General features: G+C 33.8%; 1 protein-coding gene and 1 pseudogene across 1 annotated transcript; one reads left to right on the forward strand and one right to left on the reverse strand.

The window, feature by feature from the left end:
* Positions 1-5,226: 5,226 nt before the first annotated feature.
* On the forward strand, positions 5,227-5,955 carry LOC143628166 (dehydration-responsive element-binding protein 1E pseudogene; annotated as a pseudogene).
* Positions 5,956-7,951: 1,996 nt separating this feature from the next.
* Positions 7,952-13,603, reverse strand: LOC143628196 (uncharacterized). Its single transcript, XM_077097847.1, has 5 exons — positions 13,329-13,603; positions 10,948-11,212; positions 10,672-10,868; positions 9,461-9,648; positions 7,952-8,614 (listed from the first exon to the last, which is right to left on the reverse strand). The coding sequence occupies exons 1-5, from the start codon at positions 13,442-13,444 to the stop codon at positions 8,328-8,330; spliced, it is 1,053 nt and encodes a 350-aa protein (XP_076953962.1). The 5' UTR covers positions 13,445-13,603; the 3' UTR covers positions 7,952-8,327.
* Between the last annotated feature and the right edge of the window lie 1,463 nt (positions 13,604-15,066).

Genomic DNA, 15,066 nt, shown 5'->3' on the forward strand with positions numbered 1-15,066 from the left:
AGATCAAAGTGTGGGTTATGTGATTTACAATATACTACCGATGGATATCACTAACGGATTATGTTGGGATATTCACAACAGTACCGATGGATATCAATCTATCATGTGTTCGTGACTGCATCTTGGCAACAGCAGTATGATGATAAATGTAGGAAAAATTATTACGTATGTTAGATTACTTGAACAAAATGTTCTTTATATTGTAACAAAGCGCTTTTATAAAGATGAAACAAGTAAAAAATAATTATGGAATATATTGGTTTGCATTATCAATGGCTTTATCATAATGTTATTATTTACCTTTTTTTTTTGTTTCCTTTTAATAATTATGGAGTGTAATATTAGTTACCCGGTGAAAAGAATACTGGGATCGGTAACCGAAAGCTAATAATATTATATTTATATGTCTTACAATATTTAAATATTACATAGAAACAAATAAATAATCAAATGTGGAAACATATAAAAGAAAATAAATTGACGGTGAATATAAAACAACAATATGGGTAGAAGTGAAGAACAGAACCGGCCAAATCTTGGGTCGGTCGAAGTGGGTCCCACGTTTGAAAGACACGCATTTGCTTGCAGTAACTGATTGACAACAAGTGGCGGTTGATGCATATTAACTGTCACTCTGTCAGTGTTCTAACCGCGTATTATCCTTAACAAACAAGTGGCAGTTGAAAGATATTTATGACGTCATCTTGAACAGTCATTTTTGTCTTCATTTGTAAGAAACTAAGTATGTCATTAGTCAAAGACTAGGTCATCCACAACATTCTTTCAGCTTCGTCTCACCTTCTTCTGTCATCTTCTTCGGTCTTTATATGTAATAAAATGTTTATGATCGATGTATAAAGATTTAGGGGCCATAAAGTAGCTTATCTACATTTAATTTCTTTATTCTTCAATAAATGTTTGTATATCTGGTATGTCGTGACTCGTGGCTATCTTGTGACCTCCAAGTAGGTGTTCCCGGTTTTTCCGGATTAATTTACTTCCTATTTTCATTGACTATCATAATTTTCATCTTGTGATTCTTCATTTTCCCCCTCTATCAGGTGAATACTTCACGGAAGCCGGTGAAAAAGGAGGGGCGGGGGTATTCTCACTAGGTACTGATTTTTTCCCTTTATTTTTCACTCCTCACTTTGTGTGCTCTTAGGCTATGCGTAATGAACGACAATTTGGGGCAACAAGGGCGACGACACCGCCCCCGGGGTTTTTGTCGCCGGTGTGGGTTTTAATTTTAATAATATTAGTTTTGTGTGATATATATATATATATGTGTATGTGTGTGTGTGTTCAAGTAAAAATAAGAAGTTTTCTAGAAATGGTAAGAATTAATATATTTTTGATATGCGACATTACAACCTAAGATGAAAAAACAATTCTAGGAATTGAGCTACAACACCATTACACCTCTAAATTAAAAACCACACATTTGCTGACTGAACGGCACATGACAAATTGCCTCTTTTAGTGGCACCTCTACTACACGTAGCTTTACATATGAATTACTAAATATTAAAAAGAAAAAGTCTAGTTCGTTATTTTTAGGGTTTTTGGCTCTCAGTGCTTTCCTATTCACAAAACTTTCAAAGTAGCTACTAGCCTACTACACACTTAAGATCAATTTCAATCAATCGTCACAAACGACTTAATTTAATGGCATTTCATAAAGTTTTATCCCAACTATACACATAAACCGACTTTCATTGGCTAATGCAATAAAATCAATTCCAAGTTACTATTATAAATTTAATTTTTAAGTGTGTATAATGATGAATGTACGTAAACATTTTTTTACTGTTGTATAATTTTCTTTTCGTTTCTTAGTTTTCTAGCTATACTGCTTGGATAAGAAAAACAGTGTTTCTAGGCGGAGCCACACTAAGACGCAAGCTCCATCGCTTTAAACAACCTAAGGTGCACGTTGTCCAGAAAGCGTAAGAAAAAAAGAACCTAACGTGCGGGTGAGGCGCACGCCTTTTGTACACTAAATGTCTTTATGCATCAGAATGTTGTATAGCTAGCCTTTCAAGTAGTGCATGCGTGTTTTTATGTAGTAAAACTATTTTAAATATATATATATACACACACATATATCTTGGGTTAATTATTTAATAAAACATCATTTTCACTTTAACAGGGGTGGTAAGGCGGTTTTGGTGTGAAATAAGGGGTCAAGAGTTCAATGGCCATACTAATATACTATACAACATTTAACTATTAGAAAAAATGAAAAAAGTTTTATCAAAAGTTTTGAAGTTCAACAAGCCCATTAGATAGGTATTAGGATTGTTTTACATCGGTTATAAATAAAGGCCTTGGCATATAACGATAAAGGCCATCTCCCCTCTCTGTAAACCAATTTCACTAAGTAAATATGAACAGTATAAATAAATAAAAGATGGTTGGATATTTTTTTTTGAAAAATCGATGAAAATCATTTACAAGACCTAAATTTAATTTATTTTGAAAAGAATTCAAATTGTTAGAATTATGTCAGGATAGTTAGGGTGAAAATAAAAGTAAACAAAACTCTATATTTCACCTTTTTCATAGTACAAACGACTACAGGTTATTTAAAAAAATTCAAATATTATAGTAAAAAAAAAAAGAAGAAAAAAAAAACCACAAATGTGTATGTGAGTCATTAATTATTACTCAATTTAAATGTCATCGTCATCCCTTACATGGGCTCACTTCCGCAAGCTTGGTCACAACCTCACGTCTCACAACCACTTCTGCATATCATGCGTGAACACGGGTGACATGGTGATGATCTTTTTCATGGTTATGGGTGCAACTAGGGATGATAATAATGAAACCTGAATTCAATGGAAATACTCGAAACATTTAAGACGGGTATAAGGTCAGCAATTGGGTATGGGACCTTGTATCTGATTAGTTTTGAAAAAGAAAATTGTGATAGTGGATTTGGTAATATGCTTGTTTACCCAACTCGATTACTATAACGCATACCCATTTACTATTTTATATACCCGACATATTTTCTTTGTTTTTTATTTTATTTTTAGTATATAAGGTATATAATATTAGTTCAACTAACACAATTATACCCTATTTATTTGAAGTATACATGGTATATAATATACCCGAAAACTGTATATGTTCGCCCGACGGGTTGAGATTAGCTAAACCAATCACCAATAGACATACCTAAATGTAAACATATGGCTGGCCTTCCTGTGGCCACGTAAAAATATCATAATTCTTCTTGTTCCTTTTTCACTATCACAATCGTCCCATCATAGTCAATTGTAGTGGTGTGAGTTACTATCAGATATCAAAAGACAACACATCTCCCAGACCACACATATATACTTGAAACCAAAAATCTAGTAGTTCCATCTGATACACAATCTTTATAATTATTAATTTAAATAGTAAAATAATCTATCTAGAAAATCTATTCAACAACAGTAATACTGAATACTTTTTTAATAAAGAATAGAAGAATCACATCATCAATTATACATAAACTATACATAGAGTATGATAGATGATTACATGCAATAATACAATATAAGCTCATCAAAATAATTAAGTATTCTTTTATCACAAAAAACGTTAGGGAAAAATGTTTATATTCAGTTTTAAAATTAATATATTAGACTAGGGGGCTGTTTGTTTTCATCTGAATGGAACCATTCAGATGTAAACATCTGATTCATTCAGACTTCAGACTATTTGGTTTCAAACATAAAAACATCTGAATTGTTAAAATTAGGCTTGAATCATTCAGACGTGTTGTTGTTGCTGAATGTGACATATGTTCATTCAGATCTGACTCATTCAGATCTGAATGAACCAAACAGTCCCCAGGTGTAGCTAACTAACACCCATGCAAGTCCATATCAACAAAGAAAGGCAGGCACCCAAATGGACGTCACACCCCATTACAGAAGAGACACCAAGGGTATTCACGAAAAACCCGTGAGTAACTTGGCTGGCATTAGAAGGTTTGAAAAACTGCATGGTTTTCATCGAAGTGCATGTATAGTAGGACGTCAACCCGTAAACCCACTAACCATAGTCTTAAGTTAGTTTTGTACTAAATATCCAATAATATTTTAAATTCTAACTTTTTTTAAACTTTAATTAGTGCTTTTCAATCAAAAGTAGTGACCATATAATAAATTACCATAATGTATATACATGATATTACTTTATAGTTTATACTATACTAGTTTTTATCCCCCGTATTACGGGGGTTATTTTATATTATTTGTTTTTAATATTTATTTATTTTTTTGATTTTTAATTTTTTTATTGTATGAAAGTCAATAATATACTTATGGTTTGATGATAAATTGTTTCACGTATAAATGAGATGTTATAACTCAGTTTAAAAGTTATATCGGTTTGATGAGACTCAAGACCCGTTTATTTTTTTTACTATAAAATTGGTTTTTTAATTATAAATAATATATATCTTTTTTAAATAAATCATATATTAATTTTTATTATATCTCTACTTTATGGGATTTTTATATCAAATATTTGGTGAGATCAGTTTTTAATTTAATGAGATGTTATAACCCGTTTAAGAAACATCTGGGTTTGATGAGACCCATATCCATGAATTCGGGTCAAATGCATGAGAAACATTCATTTAAAAATCAAGCAAATACACTGACTCCAAAAAAAAGGGAGCGACCACATCGCGACACGTATGATTTTTATGTTTTCGTTTATATATATTATAGATAGATACAATATTATACAATTTCATCGTGTGAGGAGACAAGGATGGCATGTAGTTGTCCCCTTATTAAAAAAAGCCGAAACGTAAGTAGCTTCATAAGTAACTTTCAAAAGACACAAAAGTAACACGTGTTCTACCCCATACAACAACGTAGGACCCAGTTATATAACAGCTGTACACTAAAACATTATCCACTTTTGGTCTCACAACTATGACACTTTTCACTTACTCCCTACCTTCCTTTTCTGTGTGCTACTTTTCACTTATTAGTTATTACAATATCTTCTCCGTGTCTTAACCGTATACCCCCCCTCCCCCTTAGACACACATGTTATTTAGTTACATGTGTACATAACTTTAACTATATATGTGAATATGTTGATACACTTTGTGTCAGTTACAACTTACTTAACTTTCAACAAAGATTCAGTCAACAACAGTTTTTGAGGTTACTTTGACTTGATAGCTAGTAGCTACTTTCATATTTTCATATGGAGATGAATAATAATAATAATAATAATAATAATAATAATAATAATGGTTATAATGATTATAATAATGGTTATAATGGTTACTATGACCGATTTGAATATGGGTCCAGTAGCTGTTACGCTGACGTGGATGAGAGAGAGTTTTCTGGGACAACAACTTCATTAACGTCAGAGGAGGCGGTTATGCTGGCGTCGAGCCACCCGAAGAAGCGAGCGGGGAGGAAGAAGTTTCAAGAGATGCGGCATCCGGTGTACCGTGGCGTGAGGCAGCGGAGCTCCAGGAAATGGGTTTGCGAAGTGCGAGAACCGTATAAGCAGTCTCGGATATGGTTAGGGACGTTCCCGACCGCGGAAATGGCGGCCCGAGCACACGACGTGGCGGCTTTGGCGTTTCGGGGGCGGTCGGCGTGTTTGAATTTCGCAGACTCGTGTTGGCGGCTTCCGGTTCCGGCCTCGTTGGACCCGAAAGATATTCGGAAGGCGGCCGTGGAGGCGGCCGAGGGGTTCCGAGAAGGCGAAGATGGGAGCGGTGGTGGTTCGGTTGAACCCGCGGTCGGTTTTGGCGAAAATGTGGGGTTTGTGGATGAAGAAGAGGAATTTGGGATGCCCGGATTGTTGGTTAATATGGCGGAGGGGCTAATGGTGCCACCACCACCGGCGTATGGTGGTGATGACGTGGAGTACGGTGGTGACATGTCATTATGGAGCTATTGATACATATATATTTTTTTGAAATATTATTATGTATATTATAGATATTAATTTTTTTTGTTAAAGTGTGTGGATTGAGGTGGAGAATGAAAATATGATTGTTTTTAGGAAAACATATGCGGTGGTTAGGATTAAGAACGGTTATCCACGTGGCAAGTTTTTAAAACGTATAGTGATAGTTGATTAGTTAATATGTTATTTTCAAAAGAGGACGGTGGTGCTTTTGTAAACGTTCCAGAAAGAAATTGAAAACCATACTTCAACAAAATATCTTATTAGTAGTGTAATTCATATGCTGCTTTATTATTCATTTATGCTGCTAGGATTTCAATTGTTTATTGTTAGCTTGATGTTCGAGGATGACATCAACTTGTTTCAGGAATTTCCTGATTTCGTCTATGCGTGGAGAGCTCATTAGCAACCCTTGTTAATGACATCAAGATTTTTGTGCTGAAGTGGAAGTAGAACTTGCGATCTTAGGGTCGCAGGGTTCTTAATTCTTATCCACACCGTATGGTGTCAGCCAAATGTTCACCGATAAAAAATAAAGATTTTGGTGTTAAATGTTTCTCATGTTAAATATTTTACTGTTATTTTTATTATTTTATTAGTGAGAAATATAATTTCATTATTTTATAAAGATTTTCATCTTAAACGTTTCTCGTGTTAAATGTTGTTATGTGATCATTGACAACCCTATGATAGCAAAAGTTTTTAGCTGAAATTGAATTCAAACCATCAGATGTTAGAGCATCACATTTGTAATGGTCATCGGTTGGACCCATATATATAGAAGCAGGAAAAGAATCACCTTGATACTAAACAAGATCGAGTCTGGGATCTTATTTGAATAGGAAGATCTAAGATAGGCGGCCAACCTTCTGGAGAGAGCGATGTGCGACTGTGCATGGACCAGCTGAGTAGGGATGCTTCTATAAAGATATTTGAGTTAAATGTTTCTCATGTTAAATGTGGTTATGTGTTCATATAACCGGCTTTGCATCTTCTTTTTATTGTGCCTGAATACTGTTGTTCGTGTGGCTTTCTTGACTGTTCGTATAAATTTTATTTTCTCATCATACACGTAACCCATAAGTTTATAGTTAAGAACCCTTTTATCATACATAAGATGATGATAAGACCATAATTTTAAGAATTATTATTGGCAAATACGGTTTTAGATATCGATTATTAGCCAACGACTTCTTTGTCTAGTGACATATACTGTTTATCCCTATTAAAAACATATCAGTTATTTAAAGTGAAAAAAATAACATGGTTCACACGGTTTAACTATAATATTTATATATTAAACAATAAAAGTCTAAAAAAAGCAATACAAATTTTATATTGAATTGTGTAAAAGTTGGAAAATTCTCAAAACGTGTCACCTTACCATAAGAAAAGCTTTTCAAAATAACATGTGAGCTTATGAATTTATAATTATTTAAGATACAAATTTTAGATAATTTATTAATAAGTAATCTCAAAAATATTTTTTATGATTAAAACAGATGAACTTGAAATAGGATTTCATAAGTACAAGACTGTATTTGTTTGAAGTTTTGGAGCACAAATAAATATTTTAAAATTAGTCTATTGAGTGTTAGAACCAGTAGCGGCACAAATAACAAACCCCTGGCTCGAGCCAGTAACAATACGAATCAAGCCAGACATACTCGATACTTTCAAGCTCGCCAGAAACAGAACTCGTCTCCGGACACAACCAGCTCATGGTTCGACTGATTTTCATAGTTTTGATAATTTTGTTAACTGTTATGAATGCCTGAAATGACAAGCTAACAACAATATACTTTTGTTAAAACTTTATACGAGCCAGTCATATCAAGTTCTAACAGTCACTGAAACGTGACCCGGATATTTACACAAACTCGAGTTTTTAGCGAGCTAATTTACACGTGGCTCAAGTCAATCTCAGTGTCAAACTCTCTTTCTTGAAGCTTTTATTAACTTCATCTTCTTCACACTAGTTTACAATCATGGCAATAAGAAAAATGAAATACAAGATTCGCAATTTCTCAATCGAACCAAGATAAATTGTTAATAAGCACAAAAAGCATGAAATAAATTATTATCCAAACCGAAATACAAGCACATACAAAAGCTCCATAACAAACAAGCCAAAAGGAATCCCACACTAAGCGGTAAACATACCGACTTCTAAATCGGTAAAAACCAACGGCCCGGAGCTTTCAAAAAAAAAACGAACCCACATCGACACAAGTTTTTGATACAAAAAACTCGCGATAACCAGTGTTTTATATAAAACTATATAAAACACTAGTATGCAAGCAAAAAAGGCAATAACAAATTAGCAGTGTTGTTCCTTAATCAACAAGCATGTTGGACAATGGGACAATGTTGTTGTCCTACTTTGTTTTTTTGAGGAGTATTGTTGTCCTATATCCACTGTCATCATGAATGAAACCCCACCAAATGTATGATATGGGAATTGCAATGGCATGTGAAACAGCATGAGCATCCAAACACCCCCAAAAGGGTGGGAGGTCATATATTTGAAAGAAAATAATTAGACATTCTCCAACTGCCACCAACCGAATCTTCCAACGAGACGGGTGGTTAGAGACACCGGACCAAACTACCCACACGAGTAGTTGTGCTACCGCCAATATAAGACAAACCTTCACATTTAAACCTGAAATAAGTTTAACATTAGGTTTCATATGTTTAAAGGCAATTACGTAAGGCTGTTCAAAATGCTCGTGGCTCGGTTTGTAAACGAGCCTAGCCCGAGCTAAGATTGGATCGGCTCATGGCTCAGCTCAATAACTTGCTTGTTAGCTCGCTCGATTGGCTAGTTTAAATAAAATCCTAATTTTAATACATGTAACAGAAACTATAATAACATAAAAATATTGAAAAACAAACAAAAGTAATACATACAAAATTTTGAAGCTGCTTCTTGGTCTTTAAAAAAAAGTGAATTGCACGAATGGTCCTTATGGTATGTTCATATTTTATTTTCGGTCCCTAAGTATGGGAAAGTACACTACAAGTCCAAACTTATAATAAACATAACACAAATGGTCTATGGCATGGATGAACAGTAAAACTTTTCATTTAAGTGGTTTAAAATCACTAAAATGCCCCTTAATTAAAAAACAATATAAAAGCTATATTATAGAAAAAGAGGGACCATTCGTGTAAATTACACTTAAGCAATTTTAAAAAATAACGTAAATGATACATATATAGTTATAAACTCTCTAGTTTATACATTTTGTATTATGTGTATGTTAAAAAATCATATTTTTTGTTTTTTTATATATCAATATGCGTAAAGAAAAATAAAACTAAAATGAATGAACTGGCTGAACGAGCCACGAGCTGGAACTCGGCATTTCAGCTTGTTAAACTAAACGAGCTCAGCCGGTTTTTTTAAGTTCGAGCTCGAGCCACTCGTTTACAGCCCTAATCTGGCCATCTGGGTGATGTTTGGTTTGCAAAATGATAACCAAATATGTTCAAAACAGTATCTTACCGTAGTCGAAATTATAGCAGTTTAAATACAAGATATGGGTTGTTACAAAGGCGATTAACGGGGCTGCAACCATCACACGAGCAGCTTCACTTCGAATATTAAAAGCTCTTAGTATAGCTACTATAAGAGAAAACCCGAGTAATGCAGCAGCAGATGAATAGTTTAACTTTTCCGTCATTTCCACATCCCTGAAAAATATTAACCGGTTGCATCCAGCATGAAAGGATGTAAACATTTGCTTATTTATTAAAAAGGCTGCTTCTTATTTATGTATAACTAAATGACTAATAAGTAGCACTAATCACTTTTTGTGGAAGTAATTAGTAAAAAAGGTTGGTCATTAATTATGTGACACGCACGAGTAAGTTTTAGGTGCAACTTGTAAAACTGCTTATTGTTCAGAAACATACACTGTAGCACACTATCTAATGATATAAAAGAAAATTGCCAAGAAATGTAACCAAAGATCTCAAATATGACAATGTGGTGCATATGAAATTTCTTCTTTTATCGAAAGAACTAAAAGTTCAATTTTTGACAAAATTGGGTGTGAAAGTTGGTTTTTTATTAAAAAAAAAAACTGAAATTGCCTAAAAGGTAACCAGTTTGGTTCCCTATCTTTGTCAAAAAGATAACCTTCACTCCTAACTTTGTCAACCATTTTATTTAAAGTTTTTAACTCCTAACTCTGTCAAAAACTGAATTGTCACGCCTAAGTGCCGAACTTTGTCAAAATCTGAACTTTCACTAACAAAATTGAATTTTCACTCTTAACTTTGTCAAAAACTGAATTTTCACCCTTAAGTCCTAACTCAGTCAAAACTGATTTTTCAATCCTAACTTTGTCAGAAACTGAAATTTCAATTAAAACTGAATTTCCACTCCTAACCATGTCAAAAACTAATTTTCACCCCCCAAAAAGAGTATTTTACTCTTAACTATGTCAAAAGTTGAATTTTCACTCCTAACTTTGTCAAAACCATAACTTTCATGCCCGCTTCTGTCAATAATTTAACTTTTACTCTTTCTGCAGTAAATTTTGTGTACCTTGCATTTACCAATTTTGGGATCTTTGTTTGTAAAAATTGAAAATCAAGTTCTAACACCCTTCAATATCTATCCCACAACTGATGAACAAGTTCCTTTTTTATTTGTGTCTGTGTGTGTCACTGTGGGGTGGGTGGGGGAGTGAAGTGAGGATTGCCAGTTACCTGCTGTGATAAACAGCACTCCAAAATAAGAAGTTCATTGATAATGTCCCATATACATGCCACAGCCCAGTGTATTCGTAATATGTCTGTCTAGTTGGGCTTAAAGGCAACTTGTAGTTCACAAGGATGAAAAACGAAACCCACCCATGAAACTGCACAGCAAGATTAAGTGCAGAGAGTGCTACAGCCACGGGTTCCTGCATACACCAATAATACTTCTCAAAAATAAACATATAGTATTCGAAAATCAACATAAAGCACAACAATTTGTAACACCTCGATCCCAAAAGCGCGTTTGAGTGGCCATTTTCCATGATATTTGACAGGTTTGTCCCCGGCTTTCTCTCTTTTTCCCTCTCTAACAAGCATACATTCGTATCTGCAGCCACTAAGACACTCCCATTTTTTCCATTTTATATAAAGCGGTTCTTGTAGATACCACGGATCACCAACAGATTGTCCCTCAGATGTCACATTATTGCAGTGTTGGAAGCATATATCGCCGACACATCCAGTCTTCTCACATTGCTCAACACAATCTCTATTAAACCAGAAAGTTCAAGTGAAGAAAATATTAGTAATTTAAGAACCTAATCAAAGTAATGTTACCTTACTATATGTGTTCACATCATGAGTGCAGCTTCTTTGGAAGTCTGAAGAATCTACAGCAAAGTCAAGTAATGAAAAGAGACCGGTTGACTAACATTTAAGATAACTTTACCTTATTTGTCTGTTTCGCATTATCTTTATTTATAGCTTCCCTTTTCTTATTCGGATTTTCATAATAATTAAAGATACTATTTACATCACAAACATGGAGGATTGTCGCTTTGCACAACCAAAAAACCACAAACGACCACAAACAGCAAGACAAATTCAAAAAAATATTTTTCATAAATCTTAACTTCAAACAACTAAAGCACTACACGCGTTTTAAATTATGTAGACTAGTTATTTTCACACAACTCTAATTCAAAGCTTAAGATACACATGCAATCTAGCGGTTGCCTTTTGTCCTGCCTATGGCATAACATATGGTCAAGATTTAATGATTTATCATCACCATGCCGTCATGTCAAATCTTCAATAGCAGCTCAATCGGCCAAAATATTTATAGAATAGCTAACAATTGCAACATGTGAAATACCAGTAATGACTTCGTATTGATTTAACATTATACACGTTCTACCTCAATAAACTTAAAATCTGATTTTCATAATCATTAGAGATTATTAATAACTGGATGTTGATGCTTGTGTGAGTTTTTCGCATCTCAAATCTCAAATGTGAAAATTTGTGGCATTATGCAACCCAAAAGCCACAAATAATAAGACAAATACACAAACAAATTTAAAAAAAATCTTAACTTCAAACAGCTACACGTGTTTTGAATTCTATTTACCAGTTAATTTCAATCATTTATAATCCATAACTTAACAGCCTATCATTTCTATGCTTCATGAACTATAGAATCTGCACATGCATTCTAGCATAACTTATGGTCTAGGTTTATCATCACCATGTGGTCATGTCAAATCTTTAATAATAGGACCACCATTGACCTTTTCATAGCCACAAAAATATTTCTAGAATACCTAACACTTACAAAAGCATTGCTAAAATTAAACACTTAACCTCAATAAACCGAAAAACTACACAAAAATGAGATCGGCTGAAGTACAAAAGTTAAAAGAGTTAAAAAAAAACACACTAGAGAATGAATGTAAACATAAGCGAACATAAACGGAGGTAAAACGAACACATTATCGAATGTTCACAAACACAATTGAACAAACATAGCCTCTGTTCATGTCCGTTTATAAACGAACTTCCTAAGAATACTTAACAGTTGTTAAATATTTCTAAAATTATACACTTAACCTCAATAAACTTAGAATCTACATATAAATGGAGATCGGCTGAAGTACAACAGAGTTTGAAACGCGGAAAAAAAAGTAAACATAAACACACACATTATTGAATGTTCACGAACACAACTGAACAAACATAGCCTCTGTTCGTTCATGTCCGTTCATTTAGTTAATCAAGCGAAATTTCTTATTCATGTCCGTCATTTATCAAACGAACATAACTGAACCTCCTGCGAGACACATCACTAACGGTTCGTCAAAACATTCGGTTCGTTTACAACCCTAAGAATACCTAAATATTTCTAAAATTATACACTTATACCTAAACAAACTTATAATCTACATAAAACTGAGATCCGCTGAAGTACAAAAACTAAAGAGTTTTAACAAAATAATAAAATACATAAAAATAAATAAATAAAAACTTAACAATGAAAGTAAACATAAACGAACACATTATCGAATGTTCACGAACACAATTGAACGAACATAGCCTCCGTTCGTGTTCGTTCATTTAGTTAATCGAACGAAATTTCTTATTCATGTCCGTCGTTTATCAAACAAACATAACCGAACCTCCTGCGAGACGCATCACTAACGGTCCGTCAAACATTCGGTTCATTTACAGCCCTAATAGTTTCTAAATATTTCTAAAATTATACACTAATAGCTAAATCGGCTGAATCACTAAAGCTAGGGTTTAAAACTCAGATTCTCACACAAATCACGTAAAACAATTAGTCAAATTCGAGCAGTAAACAGAAATCAGAAGTCAGTGAAACTTACATATAAATCGGATCATGACCGGCATCAGTCGCACTAACACCAGCAGCAACAAGCCACAAACACGCAACAATAATAATCACCGGAACACGTATCTGAAATTGCAACAGTATCGCCATCGAAGATGACGTAATCAATGATTAATTAATAACTGATTGGATTGATTTGAATAACAGTTGGTGTGTGAAGAAGATTATTGATTCGATTGATTGATGAATGAATGAATGAATGAATGAAGAAATAATAATAATAATAATAATAATAATAATAATAATAATAATAATAATAATAATAATGAAAAAAAGAGGGACACGTGGCGGTGAGTTATCTGTCAGCGCGTGATAAGTTTGTTTGGTTTACAATTGCTTGCCTGTGATTGTGAGTTGTGTGTGACATTTGACACCAATAGTTTAATTATAATAATAAGTCAGATTTCGATATTGTCAATCTTTTTGCAGTCTAATTTTTTCATTAAAAACCCAAATAAGGCATAATATAGTTTTTAATAATATTCTTTTACGTTTAAAAACTGATATATTCCTCGACCGTTGTGAGACCATACCCTCTTATGCGCGAGAACCGGATGAAATCCGTAAACCCTGGCGCCATATTAGGTTCGAACATGGGATAAAGCTCTAATTCATCACTTCACCCGGATATCTATGGAAATGACACAAGTGGGAATTGAACATGCATCTCAACTATGAAAAGCAAACCAACCAACCAATAGATCAAATTCAAAATTACATTAAAAATCACTATTTTCTTTTTTTTTTCCAGTTAAATAATATTATTTTATACTTTAGTCATTACCATTTTATTTCTTTCACCCACAACCACTTTCAATATATATTAATAAATTATATGACTTGAATAATAATTTTTTAAATATACAGAAAAATCACTACATTTCTCTTCGATCCATTCATAACATAACACCATAAACCACTTCCAACATTATAAAAATTTCACTCATGTTTTTTTATGAATTTTTTGATGGATTGAATGTGAATGCTCTTAGAGACGTGTTTGTTTTCTTTCACTTTTATTTTTTATGGGTTTAAGGTTTTAATATTAGTGTTTAAAATTGTTTTATGGTTATATATAAGGATAAACATAAAGTACCAGGTAACGTCGGTGTCAATTTTTTGAGGTTTTGAAATTGGTACGATATGGTTTGGTATCATATTTAACCAAAATTTTGCCTTCAATGGGTACGTACAGAGCATTTTCGGTACCGGTATGTGTACCCATTTTTAGTGATTTGTGGTATAGTTATTTTCGATACTAGCACTGAGCTTATTTATGCAACTCAAAGTTTCACTTTCTATCCAATGTCAGCTGGGCTAAAGCTTTTAGGCGTTTATTATATCATTTTAGTTGGTGTTATTTATCATCTTTAGTTCTTTGCCTAGGATGTTATAATATTTAACATTATATATTTTGTGTATGTTTACACTTTAATCATGTGGTTTTAGTCCTTTTCTTCACAATTCTTGGGCCATCAAGATCTTTGCATGATTAAACCTGTGTACGGGTAAACTTTGCAGGTAAAAACTTACTATATACTCAACTAAGGCTGAGGGGTGTGGGGCGCTAACCTGGGCGCGAGAGCCCCTCCGCTCGCGCCCCCAGGCGCTAACCCCACACCACCGGAGCGCGAACCGGGGCGCGAACAGGGCGCGAGCGCGAGCCCCCAGGCAGGCGTGAGTGTGGTCGCGGGAGAAGAGAGAGAAAGAGC

The sequence above is a fragment of the Bidens hawaiensis genome, unplaced genomic scaffold (genome assembly GCF_021521415.1).
Source record: "Bidens hawaiensis isolate Kalapana, Puna unplaced genomic scaffold, B.hawaiensis_p1.1 tig00000458_1, whole genome shotgun sequence".
NCBI classification, from domain to species: domain Eukaryota; kingdom Viridiplantae; phylum Streptophyta; class Magnoliopsida; order Asterales; family Asteraceae; genus Bidens; species Bidens hawaiensis.

Excerpts from the sequence above, each read along its gene's own strand:
- LOC143628196 (XM_077097847.1), bottom strand. The coding sequence starts at position 13,444 with ATGGCGATACTGTTGCAATTTCAGATACGTGTTCCGGTGATTATTATT. Across the intron at positions 10,869-10,947 it reads AACGCGCTTTTGGGATCGAG|GAACCCGTGGCTGTAGCACT; the intron begins GTGTTACAAATT and ends TGGTGTATGCAG. Across the intron at positions 9,649-10,671 it reads AGTGCTGTTTATCACAGCAG|GGATGTGGAAATGACGGAAA; the intron begins GTAACTGGCAAT and ends AATATTTTTCAG.